General features: G+C 36.7%; 5 protein-coding genes across 14 annotated transcripts; 4 read left to right on the top strand and 1 right to left on the bottom strand.

The window, feature by feature from the left end:
• Positions 1 to 82: 82 nt before the first annotated feature.
• Positions 83 to 1,206, top strand: LOC113730196 (uncharacterized). Its single transcript, XM_027254722.2, has 2 exons — positions 83 to 327; positions 526 to 1,206. The coding sequence occupies exons 1-2, from the start codon at positions 294 to 296 to the stop codon at positions 963 to 965; spliced, it is 474 nt and encodes a 157-aa protein (XP_027110523.2). The 5' UTR covers positions 83 to 293; the 3' UTR covers positions 966 to 1,206.
• Positions 1,207 to 7,949: 6,743 nt separating this feature from the next.
• Positions 7,950 to 10,744, top strand: LOC113730059 (AT-rich interactive domain-containing protein 2-like). 9 transcript variants are annotated; one of them, XM_027254572.2, is made up of 3 exons: positions 7,959 to 8,133; positions 9,398 to 9,532; positions 9,826 to 10,744. In XM_027254572.2, the coding sequence occupies exon 3, from the start codon at positions 9,835 to 9,837 to the stop codon at positions 10,570 to 10,572; it is 738 nt and encodes a 245-aa protein (XP_027110373.2). In that variant the 5' UTR covers positions 7,959 to 8,133; positions 9,398 to 9,532; positions 9,826 to 9,834; the 3' UTR covers positions 10,573 to 10,744. The 9 variants fall into 9 exon arrangements, with proteins under 9 accessions (XP_027110455.2, XP_027110373.2, XP_027110416.2 ...); XM_027254615.2 differs by having other exon boundaries at positions 8,011 to 8,133; positions 9,435 to 9,532; XM_072078885.1 differs by having other exon boundaries at positions 8,064 to 8,133; positions 9,453 to 9,532.
• Positions 10,745 to 11,244: 500 nt separating this feature from the next.
• On the bottom strand, positions 11,245 to 13,496 carry LOC113730054 (protein OCTOPUS-like). Its single transcript, XM_027254495.2, has one exon. It carries the CDS (start codon positions 13,220 to 13,222, stop codon positions 11,414 to 11,416), a length of 1,809 nt encoding a protein of 602 aa, XP_027110296.2. The 5' UTR covers positions 13,223 to 13,496; the 3' UTR covers positions 11,245 to 11,413.
• Positions 13,497 to 16,386: 2,890 nt separating this feature from the next.
• LOC113730042 (uncharacterized) lies at positions 16,387 to 17,941 on the top strand. Its single transcript, XM_027254473.2, has 3 exons — positions 16,387 to 16,910; positions 17,078 to 17,218; positions 17,561 to 17,941. The coding sequence occupies exons 1-3, from the start codon at positions 16,719 to 16,721 to the stop codon at positions 17,702 to 17,704; spliced, it is 477 nt and encodes a 158-aa protein (XP_027110274.1). The 5' UTR covers positions 16,387 to 16,718; the 3' UTR covers positions 17,705 to 17,941.
• Positions 17,942 to 20,762: 2,821 nt separating this feature from the next.
• Positions 20,763 to 26,088, top strand: LOC113730030 (probable anion transporter 4, chloroplastic). 2 transcript variants are annotated; one of them, XM_027254454.2, is made up of 8 exons: positions 20,763 to 21,535; positions 22,917 to 23,143; positions 23,271 to 23,637; positions 24,102 to 24,146; positions 24,234 to 24,380; positions 25,166 to 25,303; positions 25,389 to 25,422; positions 25,718 to 26,088. In XM_027254454.2, exons 1-8 carry the CDS (start codon positions 21,095 to 21,097, stop codon positions 25,900 to 25,902), a joined length of 1,584 nt encoding a protein of 527 aa, XP_027110255.1. In that variant the 5' UTR covers positions 20,763 to 21,094; the 3' UTR covers positions 25,903 to 26,088. The 2 variants fall into 2 exon arrangements, with proteins under 2 accessions (XP_027110255.1, XP_027110261.1); XM_027254460.2 differs by having other exon boundaries at positions 21,395 to 21,535; positions 22,954 to 23,143.
• The last annotated feature ends 495 nt before the right edge of the window (positions 26,089 to 26,583 follow it).

Here is a 26,583-nt window from a genome sequence, read left to right as displayed (position 1 = left end):
TTTTTTTTTTGGACGTGACATTCGAGATTTTTGAGGTAATTAAGCGGTGGATATGTCAGCTAGCTTTGAAATGAAATTATTCATGACCATTTTTAAAAAAATTAAAAATAAAAAGTTCTAGACCAATTCTATCCTGAAAGACTTTTAATTAATTTCTGACAATCTTAAAATATTATTGATAGGCTAGATACTCACTACCCACGAAACCCAAAAGCAGACCGTATATACCAGTTGCATTATTCAGCTTTCGCTCCTGAACACCCCGACGCTCTCTTTCTCGAGCTCTTTCATCAATGGTTCGCAAACGATTTCAGGACACGAGAACAGGTAAAATGCAAATTTTCGTGCCAATTCTCTTTCGGTACCAAGATATTTTTAAAAAATGAAGCAGTTATAAGTTCCTGCTTATTTCTATGGTTTCATTTATTATCTGTCAGTGTACATGGGTAATTGACACAAGTTGTTCGACGAAAAGCCTCAGCCAATTGGCTGCATACTTCTAATCTATGCCTGAGTCTCTTTCAGGTCTGTTTTACGCCGAGAACTTTTTGAAGAAAGTTGGGCTAGGAAAAGAAGACTATCACTTCTGGAAGCAAATAGGCAAGGCATTGTTGTGCACCTACACGCTTTTTGGCGTAGCTTGGCTGTGGAACGAGACGTCACCGCTTGGCTGGTGGACTTTAAAGCCCCAGCCTAAGGAGGAACAGGAGCTAGCCCATCTCTACGAGCGCCCAAATTTTCCATATCCAGGTGACAAGGAGGCCATGGAGGAGTTCATTGCTAAGGGTGGGATGATTGGAACCACAATTGGGCCGAAAGGCATCATCGAAACAGATAAAGATTCGATCAATTTTCAAAAGAATTTGCAGGACAAGAAGTTTGAGCAGGAGGCTTTTAAGCTGTGGATGAGGATGAAGAATGAAGTCGTGTCTGAGCTTCAGGAAAAAGGCTTTGATGTTGAGTAATTATTGCCTGTGGCATTGCTCATTTCACATAATTGAGAAGTCCTATGTTTTCAGCCAATGCTCCTCAAGAAAACGCTGCTTGAAGCCTTGAATTTGAATTACAGTTGTGTTCATTGAAGCTCTATAACTGATAAAGATCCGGCGTATTTTGCTCGACTTGAGTGTTTCGTGCTTATGATAAGATTGTCCCAGACTACTACATTCGACTGAATATGAATTATGCATAGCATCTTTGTGTACATATTTGGCCGTGCACAAGAATTATTTGGGCACCAAAGAGCATTACGAGTTTCCCTAATGCTTCATTTCTTTTGCGTGTCCTCCATCCTACATAAGAAAACCTTGCCCAATTCTAGCATGTGCATAAGTTGAGCTCATTGTGGTGGATAAGTAATAGGATTTGTGCAGTTGCAGGAGCAATCGCACCGTGCATTTGACAGCTCGAATCAGGCTAGCCATCAAATGCCCTCTGCGACAACCGCAATGAACCGGATCCTAAGTGGTGATACATTCTAATTCATAGCCTTATCCCATCAAACCATTCGTGTATTATTTTACCCCTCCTATTGATCCTTAATCCAAGCAGGAAATAAGTTCTCAACATTAGTGTGATTGAAATGGGATGCGAGGCAATACAAGCAGATAATCCAAATCGTTGTTTGGTATAGAAGATTCATACTTCATGATAAGAAATGGGTTTATTTATTAATGGACTCGTAGATATGCAAATGATAGTAGTACTTTTAAAATGAGATAGGCTGATGGCGCTTTTATTCGCTAACGATACTCCTCCTGATTTTTTTCAGATTTTTTTTTTTTGATAAAAAGCAAATTTCATTAATGAATTACTGAAAATCGTCTAATACCATTTGATTTGCATAATTACATTGCTGTTCTAATGACAAGTTAAACATTCTCATAATTCAATAAAAAAATTTCAATTGACACGCTGAAAAGGTCAAATAGATTGTCATTAACAAACAAAGAGATGTCATTATTAACATTTCTCTTTTAAAGTAGTGCCATTTGCAGGTGTCTTTTGATTCTTCGAAACAAGTAAATCATACAGTTCATAAATCATTTAAGTATATAGTCCATAAATGGGACAATATTTACGACTTTATTTTATTTCACAATTACCCACAACATTAACTCATTAAGTAAGTAATATATTGATTCGTCGTCAACAAGCTCTGTGAATCAAACTAAGCGGGAGCGACCACATATAAAATTATAAATAAGGTAAGCCAATTTTTTTTTTTAATTTAACCTTCCATTAAAATACATTTACTGCTACTCTTTTATCTTCTGCATCTTTTAATTACTCAAAAATTTTCCTCAACCCTCAAACTTTACGAAAATTATCTGAAAACTCAGTTCTTTTCTTGAATAATCGTGATCATAACAATTTCAAGACAACGACTCATTCGATTCTCATATGGAGATTTCATCGATCAGAAAGTCATGAAATCGCAATAAATTTGCGGTTAGGGCCTTGAGTTTCTTCATCTCTTTGGAGAAAACAGCTGAAAAATCATATAATCTAATAGAGAACCTGCTATATCTTGAATGGGAATCGATATTATATCTGATTCTTTTGCATTGAATCTTCAACTCAGAGAACCGAATCTACTTCTTCTGAAGATTTGCGTTTTCGGAGGAGAGAACGAGATCAGAAATCTACCACAGACGCTGCTAAAAACGAATTCTAACAGTCAGATTCCAGCTGTAAAACCGCGGAGGTAAAGACAACGAGTAAGAGGAGAACGTCAGATTTCAACGACATTACAGAGGAACTGGGCTATTACCACTCTTCATTGCAGAACCCGCAGACTATTCTCAGGCGAAAGGTTTCCGTTTGTTGTATTGGAGAGGTAATATTTCTTTCTGCTGGGATTTTCGTTAATGTCGGGTAATATTTGGTTGAAACGACTTGGAGAACTCTCTCGATTATCCTTTTTGTACTTTTGTTTCGATATTGAATTTGAAAAATGGCGGGCTCGAGAAAAGAAAGAGGAAAAACAAAAATTTATCACCGTTCCTTTTTTTTTTTTTTAATATAAACTTTTCTTGTTTTATTTACTTGGATTACAACTCTATACTTTGCGGTCCGCGGAATATACAATATAGGGTTGCACTTGGAGCTGGTTCAACCAATAAAATGCCAAAATTAGCCTTGAGTTTCGGATGACTTTTGCAGAGCAAGAACGATAGATAACTATATAATGGTAGAGACGAGAAAAATAGATGGAGTACAAGGTTTCCTTTGCGGGCTTGCAAGATTTTCTTATTCTTGAATTTTTTCTGAAAAAAATCACGACTTAAAATGTGTTAGATTTGGTAACTGAATATCATATTACTTATAAATGTATGTTCTTCTAGCTTGGTTTGCATGATTGAATTTGGATCAAAGGCACTTCGGTCAATTTTAATTTTCTACTTACTGAAATTTTCTTCTTCTTTTTTTATGTTTATTTTTTGGAGATATAATTATTGAAAGCTGAAGAAATGTGCTCCTTCCTCTTCTTCATATGGTCCATTTCCTAGATTGCAGTTGCTATCGTATTGAGCATTATAATTTTATTGTAACTTTCGGTCATCAGACTCACAGAATTTCTTAAGAAATTATTGTTTTCCTTTGCATAATATTCAGAGATTAGAATGCTCTTACTTAGGGAGCAAGAATCGAACGCTGATGTACACGTTGACATGTCAAATTAATCGACATGCAAACAAAATATGCATTTACTTGCGACTTTTTGCATGAATCTTACATCTCCTGTACGTTTTGCTTTGTCCTCCTTCGCAAGTCTGTAGAACATTAATTGCTAATCCTTTATTCTTTTCCCATGTTTCTGTCGTCCTGTACGCAGAATACCAGGATCCAATAACTTTTGCCATCTGAACCAGTTCAGTCTTTCATCTCCTGGACTTCATCAGGTACATTCGTCAGAACTACGAATTACAATATTTTGATTCATATCCAACCGCACGGATCTAATTGGAACATCTCTATGTCTCACACCCTCGTTGGTGACTTGAAATGACCAGCATGTCAAGTAAACAGAAGCGAAAGCGAATACTCAAAGTTGAGAACCCCAAGGAGTGCAAAAGCGATTGGATAAATTTTATTCAGCAAGAGCGGGGGGTAGTCCCCTATATTAGGAATGAATCAGGAGGTCCAAAGGTAATCCGGGAGGTAGCTAACGAATCAGAGTACGAGGCAATCCCCAAAAAAGATCCATTTCAAGCTTATTTGCCCATCTTGTCCACTAAGGACCAGTACGCCCGCAACCCAAACAATCGAAAGTGGTTTGGTACGAAGATATGGTCAAGAAATGAACCAAACCAACCTAGCCAAGAGACGAACAACAGTTCGACGCACGGGGGGGATGCTTGTAATTGCCAAATGCCTGGATCTGTTGACTGTGTTCATCGTCATATGGTGGAGGAAAGAGGAAAACTGAAGGCTGAATTGGGGCCTGCTTTTCAAACCTGGAAATTTGATGAGATGGGAGAAGATTCTGCTGATTCCTGGACTTTAGGGGATATGCTTAGGTTCAACTCTGTGATGAAGAAAAGGAACCTTCCCTCATCAACGCGTAAAACTTTTCTGCAGCTGGCCAGTCAATTTCTGCCCAACAAAAGTAGAGCAAGCATAGTCAACTACTACTTTAATTTATACCTTCCCAGCTGGAGAATTCGCAAGAGAACCATGTTGAACCGTACTGCGGCTGAAATTGACACAGACGATGATGATGACGAGGTTATTGGAGAAACCTCCAATGCTAATGGTACCCAGAATAAGTACTTGACAGGGAAGCGATGAAACTCACGAGGCAGGGAACAATCCTCCGAGTGGTTTCGCACATAACAGGCTGGAAACTGGATACTTAGTTTGGAGTATACTTTTCTTGTGTTGTAGTAAATAGACAGAATGTCATACAACTGTCCATATTCTCATAGCAAAGAAGAGAAGTAGTGGCACATGGACTTTGACACAAGGGTGCAGCTGATCTTGCCAATTCAGGAGAAGTACCGGAATTGTTATTACTAGAGTTGTTGTACTTGTTACGGCATTGGCCCAGGAAATGTAAATCTTATGTAGCTGCTTTGCTGGTACGTGTTTTAGTACTTTTCATTTCTCGTAATCTTTGGATGATACCTTGTGCTTTAATAGAATGCCCAGAATATATTCCAAGGATATATAGAAGAATTATCTATATGCCCAGAATATATTACTCGTATAGTTGTTGAGTGATCCAATTGGATGAATTTTGGTTGGTTCCGAACTGATTCATGGTCGAGTCAGAAGTTGATAAGAGGCTTTATTAGGGGTTTGGTTCTCGCTTGACATGTTAGCGTCAAGTCTGAGAAAAAGAGTGTATTTCTTTGTTCAATAGTCCAATTAGTCACTACAGTACATAATCTGAAATGTATACAATAAATAAATTTTGAGTAGAATCCACAACTACCATGATAGGTTTAACTAATTAAACCGTGTAAAAGTATAGTGACTAGCTCCAAAAACCCTCTTAAGTCATCAGATTTGAGCACAATAAACGTTGTGCCCTACAGTTTTCCATGGATCTTTTGGTTGGTTGTGGTTAACAGATCTTCATTTAGTGAATTGGCTTCCAATCTGTATATTGGCTTAGAAAGTTTCTCAGATTTATTCAATGAGGTGTAATTTATATAGGTCCAAAATATCATCCCTGTTAATCCAATTAAATATTTAAATTTACACAGATTTAATTACCTACATTTTTTAAAAAAAAAAAATTTTACAAACCAATTCCTACTTTGCTTTTGATCCAAGAATGACAATTTTATGTGAATTCCGTATAAGAAAAACTAAATTACTTGAGTGACATGTATTAATATTACCAACAAGTGTTTTAATTTCGACAAACACAACGTCATCTTTTTCTACCTTCCTTCCCTTTGACATTTGAAAGCGTATTGCTATTGTCTTTTTACCTCAAGAATGATCACTCTAGGTAAGTCCATGTAAGCAAAAAATATAATTGTAAAATAAACTAAATAGCAAACATTACCACGAATCATTTTCCTGCGCATTGACGCACTTAATTTGGCGCCTTTTGTCAAAGACGATATCCTTCTTCCCCACCTTTCTTTTGATGTCTTGATTAGTAGGCACATTGATTGGTACGGCCACCAGAAGAGGGACTAAGTAAGTCCCTCCATGCCCCGTGGGCGAAGATTAGGGGTCAAACCCTCTAATTGTGTTTCCTTTTCAGAATTTTTTGGCATATGATCGAAAGTTATTTAACTATCATAAAGCATTTTAATAAATTAGATAGGTTCATCTCCGTCTTCTTTTTCCATTATAGTATTAATTGCAACAATGTTGTACTAAAAATAAATATTAGTATGATGGAATGCAGAGTTAACCATCTCCTTTAATAGAAAAAAGAGACATCGAATAATTATCGTGCTACTCAATGTACCAACTCATTTAATTTGACCCACTCCATGCATATTATTATGCAGCACAATTTCATTTTGGCGATGGATCAAAAGCAAAATAGAAAAGAAAATTTATTCTATAGACACTGAGCCCATCAATGGAAGAACCCATGGAAAACGGGTACTTTTAAATTTACTTAAATTTTCTTTTATTCTTATCATTTTGCTAATATATAAGTGATTGCGAAAGATTATTCAGTTATCTTCCTAGTTTCTGTTTTATTTTTTTTAAGAAGTTGATTTTGAATTTAGAACCTTATATTTACAATCTTTTCCGTTTTACCACCCAACTTATTAACCTTCCCCTATCTTCTTAGTTTGAAAATTTTATATACAATCCTCAACCATCAATTGGATTTTTGCAAACCTGTTTATCTTATCAGAAATCAACCCTTTTCTTTCTACCTCTCCTCTTCTTCAACTTTTCCCAATTTCCCCTCCTCTCTTAAAACGCATTCCCTTAGGGAGGGAGATCACGTGATGGTCTCCTTCCCATGAATTTCATTTTGTTTTGTTTTGTTTTTCTAATAAACTCTTTCCTGAATTTTTTTTAATGAAGCTTTTCTATTTCTCCTAAAAATTCTAAGTGAGAATTTTCTATTCTCCTATAGATTACTATGGAGATTTTGTGTTTTTCTTTTTTTTTTTTATTGTTAGATCTTAATTTACTTCAGATTTGGTCGTCAAATCTGAAATATTTTTGGAATTTTGGATCTAATTCGACAGATCGCATCATATTATTAGAGTTTAAAATCATTGATTAATAAATCCAGTGATTGGAATGTACATAGTAGGGAGCTACAGTGATTTATCTGTTAGAGACAATTTTGAAATTTCTTTTATTTTTTAGATTTGTTCATAATTTTTTGGATCTATTGCATTTGTTAAAATGCAGATTTGTAATTTTTAATGCATGTTTACCCTACCATTAGGGTAGAGATATGGATCAAATCACGCTGGACGATTTTCAATAATTTGTTAATGAAGTCTGCTTTTATAAATAAAAAAAAATCAATTGGATTTTTGTATTATATTACTTGCTTAACCTCCAAAACCTACTATTATTTTCTCTCTTACCTAAAATTTTAGGGATATACGTCGATATCTTATTTATAGATTTTAAAATCCTATATCCAATGACAATTTTGATTTGTATACCGTATGTAATTTTCAAAATAATATTAGTGATATAAGCACCCATTAGACAGACTTTAATATTTACTATCGCTTTTCTTACATTGTCATACATCACTATGACCATATGCTATTCGATTGGAAAGTCCTATTTAAGCGACAGTCATAAACTAAAGATAGCTCATCTTCTTGATTTTAGAAATTTTATATTTGCATCTATTATTTAAAATATCGTGATTTTAAGTCACTTCTTACAGGTGAGTTTCTATTAAATTACACGGTCTATAAGTAGGTCTCTAGATCGGATCTATGTAAATCTAAAGGCCCTTCTTTAATGGGCTACCATCTCATTTAGTAATTCAAATGAACTATTAAAGCCTGAGAATTGAGTTGATTGGCTTTAAGGGATGATGCAAGTCCTCACTTGCCACCTATATATTGTGTCAACTAGCTTCCCACAACTCTCATTTGTTATATTGCAAGGGCTATGCTTGAGAAGACCAACATGCATCTTTAAGTGTTCAACCTCTCCATAACAATATAGGTGTGTGTTCCCAAACTCCATTCTTTATAGGGACTCTTTGGAAAAGTACTATACTAGTCAATTTCCTTTTCTCCAAAAGCTATTTGTCACCTTTTCCCTTCACATTATAGTTGTCTTCATTTATTTGTTGTTGTATCATCTTTAATAGCAAGAATCATAGGCATAAGACAGGCAATTGTTTCTTACTAAAAATTGTCAGAAGAAGATCAAAGCATTAGAAGAGGCTTATCTATTGGTTTTTTTTTTTAGGTATTTATTATACTTTCAATCATTTTACCATAATTTGCATTCCATTTCCTCTCCCAAAAGAATTTAAGTTTTACAAATAAAAATTCCCAATTTTTTTTGGATATAAATTAAAAAATTAATTTCTATGACTTTTAATCCTAGTAACCATTTTTTTTGTTGGTAATTTTCTTCCTTGGATATTCGCTTTAGAGATTTTAGCTGAAATATTTGCGGATATTTCTGGTCTAAGAATAAAGAAATTTGTTAAATACTATTTATCCGTTTAAAACAAAATGAAAAAAAAAATATGCAGTCTGACAGCCCAAAAAAAAAATCGTTGAAACAATACAATTCCTTCTTGAATCCTAAATTCCTCTAATATCGGTTCGGACGCTCTGTTTAGCCGATATCCAGGGTTAGGGTTTAATTTCATATATCAGAAATTTTCTTGAATATTAATTCCCGGTGCACCGGTAAATGGATAACTCGAATTCAATTCAAGTTGTGTAGAATTCGCAACACTAGAAATGTGTTATTCAATTCATGCATGGGTAGATTGAAGCTTAAGCGATTCAGCAAAATTTTTGCTTCTCTTGTTTTCAATGAAGATTGCTCCGACCATCTAAACGTAAACGGCAATTACCAGCAAAATGGAGGTTTTTTTTTTTAATTTCATTTGATTTTATTTATTTCCCCGCATATTCTTGTAACAGATAATTTCAATCTCATGCTAGAATCTTGTTGGCCTCCGTTTATTGGCTGGAATCCATAAACAGAGTACAAGCTTGGTGGGCTTCTTGAAATTTTGTGTTGTAAGATAAATGAACTATTTTCTCTCCTTTTTTTTTTCGGAGGAGAAGCAATGAATTGTCGTCACCAAAATCAATTGCTCATGCAAAGCAACGCCTTCTTTTGGTGGAAGGCAAAGCTATTTTCCTGAATCGATAGCTGTGTGTCTTTGAGGTGCTTTTGAAAACTGTTGTCTGCATGTAGTATTTGCTAACTGATAGTAGTATTTCTTTTCTGTACAATTTAGCGGCCTACGATGACATAAAATCAATTTTAATCAATAGCATTACGGCCTTCCCCAGCACACAGTATTGGGAGAGTGGAATCGTGCAATCCGAAGAAGATATTCGCTTGCTAATATCATCTTCTCCATCTTGAACAGGTTCCTTCCCCTTGCTTTACTGGTTAAAAATAATGACGGGTGATGGTGCTTGATGTGTCTTTTATTGCATGAATGCACTAAGTCTTGCACAATTCTTTTCATGAATTCTATAGTTCAAATTAGCAATTCATTGGAGTCCATCTTGTGCATTGTCCTATTTTATCTAGACTAACGAACGTGCTTAGCAGTATCAAGCATCTTGCATCTATTTGCTTGTGTACCTACACCTACAAAGTACTTGAGATTGCCAGTCCCTTTGGAGCATTTTTCTCATTGTTGATTGTCTTCAAAAGGACGAAGAAATGAAGCCCTCAAAGGAACTCCATATCCAGAAGGAGAACGATCCAGTTCCTAAAGGTTGGATAGAGTACATATGTGATGATAGTCTCAGACTTGCAATTCCAGTCGGACCTCGTTTTCAGGCTGATCTGCCAGCTTTGCCTGTTTCCCCACACAAGAATGGTCAGCACAACATGCACAGGAAATCTCGCAGTTCCAAGTGGTTAAGCATCAAGGTATGGCCAACTAAAGGCAGAAGCCTGGAAGTCTCTGGAGATGTGATCGGAAAAGGAAGACCCAAGTCTTGTTCATGTGTATCCCCTGGATCTGTTGAATGCGTTAGACAGCACATCAATGCTAAGAAAATACAGCTGCAATCTGATCTGGGGCCTGCCTTTTGGCTCTGGAAATTTGACAGCATGGGAGAAGATGTTTCCAAGTTATGGACTTTGGAAGAACAGAAGAAGTTCAAGGATGTTGTGAGAATACATGCCAAATCTTTTGGTCAGAGTTCAATCAATTCCGCCCTTGAGTGCTTACCTTGTCAAAGCAGAGAGACAATAGTAAATTACCACTTAAATGTACATATTCTAAGGCGAATAGCTAAACAAACCAGGTTGGGCTCTTCAAGGATTGACACAGATGATGAATCGGAAGAGACTCCTCCTACCAAGGGATCTAGGAAGCGGCTCCAGGCCAATCATGTTACCTCAAGCATTTCCAAATATGTGAAGACCAAATACCTGATGGGTCGAAGATGATGCTGCAATAAGCAACTTTCTGATCTTATGACACCCCATGCCCTTGTGTGTGGAGTTCATCCTTTGTTTGTAGATAGTATAATAGCTGAAGCAGGACTAGGTTTTCCAAACTCAGTTTTCTTGAAGGCATGTAAAGTTCATTCATATCTATCAACTTGTTTGTTGTTGTGCATTTTGATGTCTCAGCTGAAAGGCGATTGTGCCATTTTAAAGGCTTAATTTCGAAAGCTATATCTGACTCTTATTCATTCATTAGTATGGGGGAGAACAAGTTGGATTTTCATTAGAACCGGTGCCGAGAAGCGCAAATTGCGAATCTTTATTTGAGTCGAGTCTCGCGCCTCCACTAGGTCTACATTTTTTTAATCCATCTGTATAAATGCCTATTGTAATTTGTCCTCGAAAGCAAAATTTTCGTCAGTATGGGGGATGCAATATAGTAGGGGGCTGAATAAGCCACTGAACCTGCAGTTCTCCGGAAATTTGCGCCACCATAATTGGGGGGTTCGGAGGCTGCTGATAAGAGCACTTTAGATATCTATAGTACCGAGTAATTCTTACACAATAACAATAATGTCATCAAAGCACATATTGCTGCTGGTAACTTTCACTATTTCTTAGGCATAATAAGAGCCCAACAATGAAAAGGAACAAACATGTGGAAAACCAAGACACAAAAATGCTGTAACTCGTATTATTATGTCATGGATACTGCCTAAAAACAGTAGAGCTACAACATGCTGGTCCTGCCTTGCTATCACCCATAAACAAGAAGAGAAACAACTAGTAATCCTTACAAAGTCATAGTATTAACTCAATGCGCACTCAGAAATTTTAATATTCAGTTGAGCCGTAAAAGGCTCCCATCAACAAAATGTGAGTCTTGCAGCTTGTCCCTTCTCGATTTCCCGTTCCTGGAGGTCCTCAAGGGTGTCAAATAAAACGGTAAAACACCATCATCCAAATTGCTTGAAGCATATGTAGCTCTGTGATTTCGTCCCAGCACAAATTCTTCCCGGCTCCTGTTGGCCCAGTCAGAATCATCACCAAGACTCACCATACCATTACTTGACCTGATCACCTCACAAGAACGTCTTGCACCAACAATGCTACTGCTCCTCATAAGCTTCCAATGAGCGGCAGCTTTGATTTCTTCACCAGCCTCCTTTTCTTGCTTCTCACAAGCCTGAGCAGGTGAACAATCCCCCATTGGTTTTTCAAACTTGTTTTCACAGGACTTTTGCTTGAAACCAAACACGTTCAACACCCTTCGCCACCTAACAGGCTTCTTCGACACCAAATTACTTCTATCTTCAAGAGCAGGGGAGTTCTCCCTGGAAGAGGATTCAAATTTCTTGTTGTGATCATCTTTGATCGAATTCAAATGCCAATCTTTCAATTCCCTCTCCGTAATTACCAACCTTCCAGGAGAGGCCTTCGCATAATCCCCATCCAATACCACCATCTTCTTCCCAAAACTCCTAACAGAGCTTGACCTATCAAAACTACTTCGCCTTTGAGAAGACGAGGAATCCGAATTAGACTGAGCTGACCCTCCAGAACTGGTCTCATCTTCCATTATCGAATGCATTTGCCCGTCAACAGATGCTCTATGATGATCAATCCTATTTCCGCCACTTAAAATCGCATTGTCCACAACTGACAACATCGGAGCAAGCCTGGGAATAGTCCTAGCGATCAAATACCCATCCCAAGAAGCTCTCGGCTCATCAATCGAAATGCGCCCGCCCTCCACAGACAATCTCCCAGCATCAACAGAAAACCTAGGCTCTGTATCACAAGATCTCCTGCCCATTGCATAATCCGCAGCCACAGACTGAGTTTCCTCCAATTTCTTCCCTTTTGGACCATTTACTTCACAATTAATCCCACCAACAGTGCCTCCATCATTGCCATAAAGAACCTTTTTCTTCTGCTTCTGCCTCCATTTTTGCAATTTCTTGCTGAAAACAGAAGCTGCCTCCCTTATATTTCCAGCTAATTCCTTAAAATCTTTCGACCTCTGGCCCTTGCTCTGCAGTTCTAGATCTATGTGTTCTTTCATCGTCTTGACCTCTCCATCTTCCAAATCATCCTCCTTCTCCTCCTCCTCGTCCCCATTGAATGCAACATGGGGATCCCTGTTTCCTCCTGCATTTTCTACTTTAATTTCTTCTCCAAACTCAGCAGCAGCAGCCGTGGTAATATTCTTGGATTCAACCTTGGACTCCCTGTTAGATCCATTACTACATTCATCGTCCACATCAAACAGATGGGCCAGACTTTTCACGTTTCGAGCCCTAACGTCGCAGGACCTGCGCCTGGGCTCGGCGAAGCTGGTGGAAGCTTCGCATTTAGCAGTAAAAACAGACCTACAACGGCGCAACTCCGGAGACGACGTGGCGGCTGCAGCTTTGTTCAGGCAATTAACTGGTCCAGCTCCGGCGAGGTCGCCATTGCCGAGAGACGGGATGACTGCAGCAGAAGAAGAGGGTTCGAGGAGGTCAGCGGAAGAGTCGAGGCCGCAGAGGCGCTCGCGTAAGCAAGAAGCGCAAATGCCGGTGGCCGGATCAGCCGGGTGGAGGTGACATGAGGAAAGGCGGCGGGTACGAGGTGGATGGGCTTGAAATTCGGGTTTATTACGAGTCATTGGATTTGGAAATGGGTGATCCGAAATGGGTTCATTTTTTAGAAGGTGGAGCTGCAAACAGGGGTGGAGATGGTGTGAAGAAGTGTGGAAGAAAACAAGATTAAGAGGTGTGGTGACAGTAGTGGTACTGTGATAAGTAACAGTGCAGAAAACGAAAATGGCAGAGTTGCAAGACAAGGTATCCGAAGACGAATGGATGAGTTAAGTGTGAACAGGCAGACGCTGGGCCTTTCCTTCGAAAAACCCTCACTCACTCAATCCGGGGTTCCCTTGGGCTGCCTCTGGGGCTTGGGATTTGCACCCTTTTTATGTATGTTAACCATGCTGGCATTGTTGTGTTTCTTTTTTTTTTTTTTATTGATTTTATAGATTTTTCTAACGAGTGTTTATTGAATACTAATTATGCGAATAAGCATCGATAATCATCACCCTCTCTTGTATTTTGTGCATAATTGTAATTAATTTTATTTTTTCAAAAATTTAACACCTAAACTACATTTTAAATAGTACCATTTACAGACCCTCGATTTAGAAAAGTATAATATTTGCACTTCTTAATTAGCCTCTAGCACTCTTTAAAGGCTATATTTTTAGTGAGTGATTTGGAGTGCAAGAAACTAAATAGGGAGTTCGAAATATCAATTCCCTTGATTTATTTTTGATAATCACATTTACACTACTACTATTTTTATCATATAGTTTTCATTTATTAAACTATATTATAAAACAAATTGTGAGAATACAAATAACAAAAACTAGAATGCAAATAACATTCATCTCTGTTTAGTCTTACTAATGTTTTCCTTTTATTTTTGGGCAAAAGAAACTTCTCCTTGATTTATTTCTTGGCTAACATTTCGCAACGAGTAAATGTTCTCAGCATACCACCCAACAACTCTCCTGTCTCTACCTTCCCTCTTTTAATCCTTTTAATTAATACTCTCTCCGTCCTATTTTGATAGTCCTGTATTCCTTTTTTATTGTCCCAAATTGTAGTCCACTTTCCAATTGAAAAATGTAGTTGTATTTTAATTTTCCTAAAATACCTTTATTCAATGTAAGTAGTTGTTACTATAAATCTACCCCATTTAATGAGAGTTAATTCTTTTTTTACCGTCAATTCAAGTTTCCATAAAGTTGTACCATATTTAATATGAGGGTATTTTAGGAAAATAGCAATCTAAATTTACTTTTCCAACAAAGTTAATTATTTTTTTTAAACTGTGTGAAAAAAGAAATAGGACTATCAAGGTGGGACAGAAGAAGTGTTTGGTATTAAGGACAACTTAACCTTTGGTCCGCATCAACGAAATGTGGGAAGATAGCTTTAGCTAGAATTTATGGGTAAAGAAGTAGTACTACTTTAAAACCGGTCAAGAGTTGGAGGGGGAATATTAGCGCCAATAATATTGGCTTTTTTCTTAGGAAGAAAACCACATATATTCATGCAATCCATTAAATTATTTACACCAACCTTAACAACAATAGAGAGGGAAAGAAATAAAAGACGGATTTTTCTAATGTAGCATTGGTTAGTACACTTAAATTATACTTAATTTATCATATATAAATACACATACTAATAATTATATTATGTTATATTAAAATATCAACAAATAAATTCTATAATTTATCATATATAAATACACATATTAATAATTATATTATGATATATTAAAATATCAACAAATAAATTCTATCTTAACCAATGCCTACTCCCTCGTTTGTCAGACCCATAGAAACTTGGCACTTTTAATTACTTGGCTTAGAGGTTGATTGGGAAAAAAATGGATAAGATATTTGGGGATAAAAAGAGAAGCGTGGGAGAGACAACGTAGAAACAACGGTTGTCCAATGATAGGGTCAACAAATGTTGAAAAACCAACAAAGCGGAAAAATATAAAAGAATACAAGTTTTTCGTATATTATCGATGTAGAATTTTTTTTTTTGTTTTACACTAGTTGGTTTAAACATGTCAAATAATAATGAATTCAATTTTAAAATTCAAATAATGCACATTTGATATACATTCATATTCGTTGGCGTAAAAAATTTTTACTAAACCATCAGTATATAAAAAGTTAATCCAATAATAAATAAAAATAGTGAATAAGGGGGGAAATTTTAGATGCTCAATATACATTACTAATATCAATAGTCTGTCAACGAGTACTCACACTATTAACGTATTCGGGCCGGGTTGGGCGTCGGCTCGGATCACAGGGAATTAATTGGACTCGTAAGGATTGATCCGAGCACCCTGTGTCGGAAAAAAAAAAAAAGAGTAATCACACTATTAAATGATAAATTAGCAATACACCACGTGAAGGATGCAATCCGTCAATCTGTAACTGCAATTGTTGCTTTTATTCCCCCGATTTTAAGATTGGGTCAGTTTCATTTTATCCCCCACCACAACTAGGACCTTTGATATTTTGTAACAGAATACGATGATGTCACAAAAAATTTCGTGGCATGTTCAAAAAGCTATTTTTTACTCCAAAAAAAAAAAAAATTTGTAGTTGAGGTCCAGAAGATCTTTTATATGGGCTTGCTTTCTATAATTCTCAGAGCATGAATACTTTTCTTTTTCCCAAATTTCACCACTTATATCTACTCAGTAAACTCTAAAGAGAATCTACCTTAAGCCACGTAGAAGAATAGAATTAATTTTAGGACTTTTGAATGATTTTCCTATTTTCAATGCATTTAGCAACTGATTATATGGCTAATTTGTTGAATTAATGATTCGTATATTATTAGTGGATTTTTTTGTGTGTGTGTTAAATTAGTGAATCTAGAAACATGTCACATGTAAAAATAAAAATTTTAAAATTTGAATCAAAATGCTATATCATACATCTAAACTCACTACCACCAAATAATTATGAAAAAATAAATTTATTTTCTCTAAAGTGCTTTGTAATATGTCTTTACATTGCCTTTGCAAATGATACTAGTCTAAGAATTGGTTTGACAATTAGTCAGTCTTATACTATAAACTGAATAATTTTTTATTTAAGGGGTAAAGATGAACCACTCCAAACATTCAAGGGAGTAAAGTAAAATTAACCCTTTATAACATCGTTTTTCATAATTCTAGAAACTTTGGCATAATCTCGATTGAGGTAATGGGAGGGAAAGAAAACGAAAGGAATTGGAGGGGATTAGTTTTTTTTTTTTTTTATTATTAAATTTATGTTGATTTCTGAGGAGGGAAATAGTCTAATTATTTTGTTTGTGTTCGGTAACAGTTGATGTTTTTCTTTCTTTTCGTTTCTTCCTTAATCTAAACAAATCTTTCATTTATTAGCCAGAAACGGCTTTCCTGTACCCTTTTTTTTTTCCACTGATGCCCATTCCCTTCATTTCGTTTTTATTTTCCTCAATCCAAACGGCGCCTTCGGACGGCCTTGATTGCGTTAAATTGAAGACAATCATGGACTCGTATGCCATACTCCTGAGTCTCCTGCCAGAGCTCAGATAGGACCCAAAATGGAGAACGCCAGGGAATCTCTTCAGCTAGCCAAGGAAGAGTCCGACCGCGTATCCCAACTCACCTTCCCTCCTCACCGACCCCATCTCGATTCTAGCTTCTACGAGTATTACGCCCTTCGCGGTATCCGAGTCGACCGAGTCGAACCTGGCTACGTTTCCTGCACTTTCAAAGTCCCTTCTCGCCTCATCGTAAGTAAAGTTCCCCGTATTTTGAGATATTAGCAAAATTACAGCTGAGTTCTTTGAGTAGTTTCAACTGATTATGTAGGTATTTTATTTTCTATTTGAATTTTGACTAAAATTTGTGAACCTTTTTCAGTCATTTTATTTATTTATTTTTGTGGGTCTTCGTTCAGGATAGGAATGGAAATTTGGCATCAGGGGCGGTGGCCAACCTAGTGGATGAAATGGGTGGTGCTTTGGTCCACGTGGAAGGACTCCCCATGAATGTTTCAGTGGATATGTCCATTTCTTACCTCTCAACTGCCAAACTTGATGTAAGCCCTCCTCAAATGATTTCAATTTCCGTGTTGGAATATCTAATGTTCATGTTAATGAACGAGTAATTCAGATATTCTGGTTTTAGTTAATAATACTTTCATTTGTGCGTTAATAAATCTCTTCGTTATTAAGCTGGATTGTTTGATAACTTGATAAGGGCTATCGATCCAATATATTGGTATTCTTATTGCAAATTGGGAAAAAAAGAGAGGGTATTCTTGTTATTACCAGATCAGGGGCTAATCGGTTTTGTGCGTCACATATTGGCTAAATGTGAAATTGTTTGATTGGCAAATGTTGGTTTTTGACTTGATTAGTTGAATATCTTACTTTCTCAGGATGAATTGGAGATTGTCTCGACACTTCTAGGTCGAAAAGGTGGTTATTCTGGAACACTTGTGATCGTGAGGAACAAATTAACAGGAGAGCTTATTGCCGAAGGCCGACATTCACTGTTTGGTAAACATGCAAGCAAAATGTGATGTTGTGATCACTGGATGTATGTAATACATGCAGAAACTTTTATTTTGACATCAGGGACATGTTTCTACTTAGATAATGAAATTTATAATTGCATGTTAGCAATAAGCGTTCATTTTGAAATTTGAAAGAAACTGGTGGAGATTTAAATCTTTTAAGTTTTAGTTGCCTTTTGTGCTTATGTACAGATCTTCCTACAAGTTTGCATCTAGTTGTTAAATATACTTGAATTTTGAATCTGCTGTATGTGGTATTGTGTTTGATGCATGGTCAAACTTCAGAGCAGAAGAAACAATGCCAAATTCATCTATTGTTATTAACTCTGTTTAATTGGTGAGCTCACATACCTGTGGATAGCACAAGAAATCTAATCCTTCAAATGGTCACCACTTGGTGGTATTGCACATCAAGTAAAATTAATTTAATCTTCATACATTGGAATTAAATTAGCAGTATCTAGAGTACACTGTCAGCTAAAAACAAGGAGCTGCAAGTGACAACAGTAACCACAGGAACAGTGTAGAAAGGCAGAAGTAATTGTGGAATCCTGAGAAGGATGTCTGCAGCAGACACCGAGCTTTGTATTCCTGTACTTGGAGAGTCAGATTGCTGGAAAAAAAATAGGTAATTGGTGATGAACTTTTCTCCCAAAGCATTAACTGTGAAGGATAGTGGCTTTGTAGAGTGATTGCAACCAGTGTAAGATGTATACTTCTGTTGTGTCAGCCTGTCTAATGGAGTTTGTGACATAGACTGCGGTTGTTTGGTTAGTAAGACAGCACACTTGGGCGGTAATTTCTGATATAATTAAGTCGAAGTGGGTTCACGGTTGACTGAAATCTTTTGATGCTTCATTCTTAATTTTCAGCAGTGATGTTGGCTGAATATATTCCGATTGTGACAATTGCACCAACAGAGTGTAAGTTTGCCGCCAGAAAAAACATGTCACGAGGCTCCCTAGGGTTTCATAGGTTGCCTGAAGATTGTCTCCTGCAGGTATCAACTGTGGCTGTTGATTTTCTATGTCATTATGTATCATAGAATCTACGGTTTGATGTTTAGAGAAAATTATGGTTTCATAACTTCAGCTTCACATTGTAGGATTATAGCCAGGGACAGTATGGACATACAGTGAAAAGCTGAACCTTTTGCTACCTTCTCAAATGAGTAGGTCATGGGGTAGCGGCCTTTTCTATTTCTGTAGATGGAACTGGAAGATATTCTTCTGGAACGAGATACCAGACAAATGGGAAGTCTGGAGTGAATTCTAGCTGGACATACAGATAGACTTTGAGATCACTAAGATTTTCCGGGATTAATTGTTTGCTTCGATGCCTGGAGAGTTCCCATTCTACCGAAGCTCTTCTGCACATTGAATGGAACGAGCTGTAATTTGTTCGAAAGTTTTCCGAACTTAATGCCGCTGACTCTGCAGAAGGGGAAGGGATTCAATGGTCTCTGCACGATTTGAAACACGGGGAAAGGAAGTAGTTATTCGTCTGCTAACTGCTTCTGCTTTAATGTTGAACTGGATTAGTGGTTGGTATAATCATGCAGAGTCAGATAGAGCAGCTGATGACGAATTGTTTGTCTTACCAAAGAGATGATTGCACTTGTATCTTGAAATTTGTCATTACAGAGTAATTTGACAAGGCACTGGATCGGATTCTGAAAATAATTGGATGTGATCATGATAACAGAATACAAAAGATAAAACACAAAATACAAAAGATAAAAGAAAAGAAAAAGACAGAGGCTTTGTTTGGATTGGGCTTTATTTTTCAAAATTTATTTGCTTACATCATCATTACAATTTCCAATACACCTTTTTACCTTCCCAATTACCTTTTTATCTCACATACATCACATCACAAAAAGTGCTACAGTAAAAATATCTCTAATAATTCACAATCCAAACAGTTGCATTTGAATTGAGAGGACTTTAGTGGAAAAGAAAGGGAAGGAAAGGGCAAAAAAAAAAAAAAAAAAAAGAAAAGGCGATTAGAGGAAAGTGAATTTCATCTGTGTTTTATTTCAATTAAATATGAAAGAAAAAAAATTAACTTATTATTTGTTTGGATTAGAGAGGGAAAGGAAATGAAATAAATTATTATGTATTAGTTATGTTTTTATATATAATAATTTATAAGTTTAATTTGTAAACACATGAGTTTTTTGGAAAATTATATAAAAATTTCACCTTTACCTTTGTTTCCGTCTGCTTTTGGACAGAAAGTTGGGCGACAAAAATTAAGGAGATCTCGAGTTGTTTGGATAAGAATTTATTTGGATGATTTATTTGATTCAGTTACTGTAGCACTTTTTGTGATGTGATATATGTGACATAAAAAGGTGATTGAGAATTATGTGTATGATGCAAGCAAAACAAAATCTGAAATTATTATTCCAAATTCTTGTTGTCCAAACAAACTTATTGTTTTCTCTCCTTACATATATCTCTCCCTATTCTTTTCTCTCCCTCTTAAAAGATTAATCCAAATATCAAAAACTTTATTCATCCATTTCATTTCTTATTCTTTCCTCTCCGTACCTTCCTATTCCTTCAAAGCTAACCCTATGTCCAAAGTTAACATGTAAAAATGTTTGGAAATTTAAGTTCAAGGGACAGGAACACACATCAAAATTAATAATGATACCTATAATTTATTTGATTTTTTTTTTTTGCCGAAGCGAAATAGACACACACACCCAAATAATGAATAGACACGCAGAGATAACACCGAACACACCGGCCCAAACGAACAATCTAAGATGGAACCCACGAGAAACATCCATCCAGCCAATTGGTCTATAATTTATTTGATTGACGTGCAGAATCATTCCCGTCTCATAGATCGGGTTTCAAATTAATTTTTTGTTATTAATAAAAAATAGAATCTATTTATTACTCTTAAACCAAACATGTAAGGTGAATCACCCACTATTATTATTAGATTCGAGAATACGAACCCAACGCATCAACAACAGTAGCAGTACGGCACCAAGTTTCAAGCTCAGAAGATAAAAACATCAGGCTCATGCGGCCGATGAGCTAGTCTCGTCCTTGTTTACTAGTCTACAGGTTCCTTCTCTGCTCGATTTATCTAAAGCCAAAACTTTATAAGATTCCTGCTATGGTCTTTAGCTTAGCCATTAATAAACTGCCAAGAAGAACACCGCGGCATTTTCGTCGCTACGTAGGAGTAGCAGCACTGTTGTGCTATTTCGACTTTGGGTTCCAGTAGTAAGGAGTAGTATTTCAGGCGGCAGCCTATGTTCCTGATCACTAGTGTTCACTTGATAGATTACTCGAATTTAGTTCAACACCGAGTATATCGCCCAACTCAGGGAATGGATTTCGTATAAATTGCTGACTTGGACCCAATTGCAGAATGAATTCTCCGGCTGCTCTCCGCTGCCCGCTTCCCGTCAGCAGCCCAACCCCGATTAAGAGCCCTAAACCTTCGGAAAGGCAACTGCCATTAACTAATTCTAGTGCTTCTAAGCTTCCCTGTAAATTGAACCATCGTAATTGGTGGAGTAAAACCAGCACTGCTTGTGCAACTGAATTTTCTTCTAGACTTCGAAGTGAACGGATTCTACCGATTAGGGCTTCTTCGTCGAATGGTTCTAGGTCGATTTCCAGTAGCAGCGGAGGCGAATTCCGTCAGCCGAGTGCGGTGGAGTTTATTACTTCCGAGAGAGTCAAGGTGGTGGCTATGCTGGCTTTAGCTTTGGCACTTTGTAATGCTGACCGAGTCGTCATGTCGGTCGCTATCGTTCCCCTCTCGCTTTCTCATGGCTGGCGTCAATCTTTCGCCGGGGTTGTCCAGGTAATTTTTTTTTTTTAAATTATGACTGCTATATCGTTGTTTTATTTTCCTGACTTAGCTTTGGATTACTGTTGTAGTGTTTCCTAACATTTCTAAATAACTGTTCAACATGAAATGGGGTGATGTTTTCCTGCCTATTCATCTCAACCCACAACTGGAATAAAAATGTCAAGAAATGTATTTATTCTTTTGAACTTGGAGAAAGTATGAGCCTTGAATAAAGCCGGAATGGAAGAAAAGGTTCATTTGGCCTAATCCCAAAGTATGTGATTTGGCCTTTTTGAAGATTAACTCTTGGAATTCGAAAGAAAGTATGAACCTTAAATAAAGCGGAATGGTAGAAAAGGGTTCATTTAGCCTAACTGCTGAGTATGTGATCCAGCATTTTTGAAGATTAGCTCTTGGAATTTGAGAGCGTTTGCATGCGGTATATGTTGGTCTTACCATTATAGAAAATTTATTCTGGAGATTTGTCCTGGAGAATGCCTTTGAATACAAAGGTCAACTATATGATGATGTTATGAACTATAAACAGAAAAAGGTCACATAAGAGAATAATAATAAAAATAAAAAACAACATTTATTTTGCGTGGAAGGTAGCAATCTTTGTACTTCTGGCGATTGTGCTCAAGTCATTCTTCCTTTTTGCTGTTTTGCTATTTACTCGAGAACAAGAGGATTTGACGTAAAAAAAGCAGACTGTGATTAGTGTTTCATATTTACTGGAATTGACTTTACATCAGAACATACAAGTTGATTTGTAAGTCATATTTGCATATGATTGGAGTTCTTCACCTTGAAGATAGTTTTTCATTTTTAAGGTGAAAATTCTTGCAGCATTTTGTGTCTGTTGGTTTTTCTAAATCCCAGTAATGTTTTCCAGGAGTTCAAGTGATGTCAGCATTTACTTTTGTCTATTTGCCTAAATAACCTGTCTTTGTCATGTTGTGGTTCTTGTTCTTGTGACTGAAGCTTTTGGATCCTTTTGTTTCTTAAAGAATAAAACCAATGGATATCTGTCCATACCACTTGTATACAAATTCTCCTGCTGAATTGAAATGCGCATATAGAGATAGATTATTAAGTTTTCGATGGCATATATTTGAATGCTGGAAACAGGATGTCAAGTGCCATTTGTTTGTTTCCCTGTCTTGCTTGAGAACGTGAGCATTACATTTCTGTAGGATCTTTTGAAGTGATCATCTAACTGTTAAATGGAGAATAAAAGGACAGTTGGACCCACTTAGGAGTGAATTCAATCACATTGGTAAAGAAACCTTGTTCTTTGACAAAAAGGAGTACAGTGAGTGGCTCAAGATCTGTTCTAAAAACAGCTTCTAAACATTATAGGCTGTCTCATTAATTTACTTACTAATGGCAGTCATCTTTTCTCTGGGGATACCTAATATCGCCAATAGCTGGAGGAACTTTGGTGGACCTTTACGGGGGCAAAGTTGTCATGGCTTGGGGTGTCACTTTATGGTCATTAGCCACCTTTCTCACCCCCTGGGCTGCAGAAAATTCCTTGTGCGCACTTCTTGCCATGAGGATGTTGCTTGGCATTGCAGAAGGGGTAGCTCTTCCATGCATGAACAACATGATTGCAAGGTATGCAATTTATGAAATTGAATCCATAATTATCATGATTTACATGATATATTCTTTGTCAAGCTTATTGTGTTGAAGATTTGGCATGTCCAAACTGCTAAGGGTATCTCTGAACCTTTGATTTTAGATGGTTTCCTCAAACAGAACGATCAAGAGCTGTTGGACTTGCAATGGCGGGATTCCAGCTTGGAAGTGCTATTGGACTCACACTTTCTCCCATTCTCATGTCTCAGGGTGGTTTGTATGGTCCATTTGTTATATTTGGATTGTCTGGGTTTCTCTGGGTTTTGGTCTGGATATCTGCAACCTCAAGCACCCCGGACAAATGCCATCAAATATCAGCATATGAGTTGCGGTACATACAGAACGACGGGAACATGCAATCTGTCATAAAGGATAAATCAAAGAAAAGCAAAGTTATCCCTCCATTTAAGCGCTTGCTTTCTAAGCTACCAACATGGACTCTGATTGTTGCAAATGCAATGCACAGCTGGGTAATTTATGCACTGCATGAACTTTCTGTTGTCTTTGAACTAGTATCTTTGATTGGTTAATCTTGAAAATTGGTTAAACAAAAAGGTGATTTTGTGTGTGTCTCATAATTGAATTAAAAGTTACCACTTTGATGGTACTGGGTAGGAGAACAAGGTGTTCTTTGAGAGATCAAATGATACTCTTTAATTGGGAAATTGGTTATTTGATAATTAGAATGCATTGTTTTAAGTTCTGAAGATTTTCGGAGCAAGTTGTGAGATTATTGGGTCTTTTAGAAAATTGAGAGAAGGTTAGTGCGAACTTTGAAATTGGAGAGATGAATTTGTGTTCCACTATTGTCACATATCTTTATGGGCTGTTTATAGGTGCATTTTGGTGGAAAAGACATTCTTCGCCTGCTCTATAGTCTGTAGTCTGTGTCCTTTACGAAATCATTTACCTTTTTTTTGTTTACCTCATGCAGGGATTTTTCGTTATACTTTCATGGATGCCCATTTATTTCAAGACGGTAAAAAACTATGTCTGTACATGACATGCGATAAATAACATTATGCATTTGAAGATAGGGAATCAAAAGTTTCTCTTTTACTTGTAGATATATCATGTTGATTTAAGACAAGCAGCATGGTTTAGTGCTGTTCCTTGGAGCATGATGGCCGTGGCAGGTTACTTTGCTGGTGTCTTGTCAGACATGATGATTCAGAGAGGCATAAGTGTGACATTAACCCGCAAAATCATGCAAGTATGGCAATTTTATCAATTTCCAATTGGCTATATATATTGTTGAAATAACTAACTCGATTTATTCTTTGTCCTTGTAAGTTCCAAGACATGTCTTTTATCTTTCTTTCCCTTTCTTTATCACCAAAATGTATGACAGTCATTTTATAGACTCCAATGAATTTTCACATGGACAGTAGAGAAATGAGTTTAGGATGTCTCTAGTAATGGCCTTTACAATTATGTAATTTGTATATGGGAAATGCTATTTATAAAGAAACAGATTTACTAGATTTTGAATTTAAGTTTGGGAAAATTAAAAAAAAAAGTTTGAATTTAAGTCAGGATAAAGGCTATGCATGTGATTGTTTATATATGATCAGTATGACTTTTGTCCCTCTGATATTGTGGGGTTTGCTGGTACAAAAGTAATCACATGGAACAATCGAGGGAGAAAATAGAAAGGATATTGTCCTCAGCCAAAAATCTTGGCTGAGTCATTTTTCAAATTTCATTTACCCTAGTTAATTGGAAACTTTGTTTTGATGGACCATTGTTCCTGGTCTTATGCTCTTTTCCTTTTTTATTTTCTTCCCTTTTTCTCAAATTCTACTTTTCTTTCAGTTTTATTGTTTGCGCCTCAGTGATAAATTCAGTTCTACTTCTACCAGACTTCTTTAGAGCTAGTCACTAATGGTGTTCAATATGTGATTCGTGTTTAGTCATTCGACCTCACTTTTTTACTTCCTTACGGAACAAGATGGGACAAGTTTACAGTATGTATGAAGTTTTATTTTTCCTCTGCAGTCAATTGGTTTTATTGGACCTGGGATAGCTCTTGTTGGTCTAACAATGGCAAGAAGTCCATCCAATGCATCTGCTTGGCTTACTTTAGCAGTTGGGCTAAAAGCATTCAGTCATTGTGGCTTCCTCGTGAACCTCCAGGTTAGTATATTCCGTGAAATTCATCATTTGATCAGTTGGTTTTTTTGCATCAGACCTGATATATCTTGTACCATTACCTTGTCAGGAGATTGCACCACAGTATTCAGGCGTCCTCCATGGTAACTCTGTTGATTTTCTTGCAAAGTTTTATGCATTGTACTCGTTCAACCTTATTCTCCTCTACTATTAATCTCCTAGTTCTACATACCGATATCTAATTTATTGTCTACATGGGAGTATAACCTCAGTATACAAGGCCAGCCTCCCTCCCCTTTCAACACTTCAATGAACATAAAAAAGAAGATCCCTGTTAATATCTTCAAACCTCGTTTATTCCTCTAATTTATGAAAATCAGGCATGAAATTTTCTTGTTCGAAATCTTTACCTAATTCTGTCCCTTCTGTAAACTCTAGGTATATCAAATACTGCTGGTACATTTGCTGCTATAGTTGGAACGGTTGGTGCCGGCTACTTTGTGGAATTAGTGGGTTCTTTTAAGGGATTCTTGTTGCTTACAGCTTTTCTCTATTTCTCGGCTGCTCTCTTTTGGAACTTTTTCGCCACAGGGGGGAGAGTCAATTTTGATGAAACTCTTTAGATGTCTGTATTTCTGATAGTTTCCTGTTTGCTCGCATCATCTTTGTAAAGTAGTTTATAGAAACGAGAAAGGGTTAAGGATATTACCAACCCTTTTCAATCTAGCTAGTTCTTTTGGTTTCTGGGATGCAGTACTGTGGGAACTGGGAAGCCGGGAAGGTACTTTTTGGCCAACGAAAGTCCCAAATTTGTAAAATTCTGATTGCCTTGTATAAATAGGATGCTGATCCAGCGGTCCCTGCAGTACTTGCAGTGTCCATCAGCATGGAGAGTGCCGCTGTTTGCTTAAAACGCTTGCCAATGTTGGCTGACTTGTAACAATCTCGGATGGCTCTCTACTAATGTTTTGGATTTGCAATTTCAATTTTCGTATAACAATCTGACAAAGCAATTTGCTTAAACACTAATGTGGTGGCAAATGTATTGGTTTCTTTGAATCTTTGTTCTCGGATTGAGGAAGACGGAGGATGGCCTTTCCTGGCTCGAACTCTGCCTCTATGATTATTGAATTATTTGTTTCTAAACAACAGGAGGGATTGCCGTGCTAGAATTTTGGCTTTTGGCAAAAACAAGGGGCGTGTTTGGAGTTTTGGATATATAAATTATTTTAAATATTATTTTACTTGTATTATAAATACGTTTTTAATCTTTTTTTTTTTTTTTTTTTTTGTATTTTCAACTA

The sequence above is a fragment of the Coffea arabica genome, chromosome 1c (genome assembly GCF_036785885.1).
Source record: "Coffea arabica cultivar ET-39 chromosome 1c, Coffea Arabica ET-39 HiFi, whole genome shotgun sequence".
NCBI lineage: Eukaryota > Viridiplantae > Streptophyta > Magnoliopsida > Gentianales > Rubiaceae > Coffea > Coffea arabica.
The sequence above is the reverse complement of the archived record's forward strand: the minus strand, read 5'-3'. Positions and strand labels throughout refer to the sequence as shown.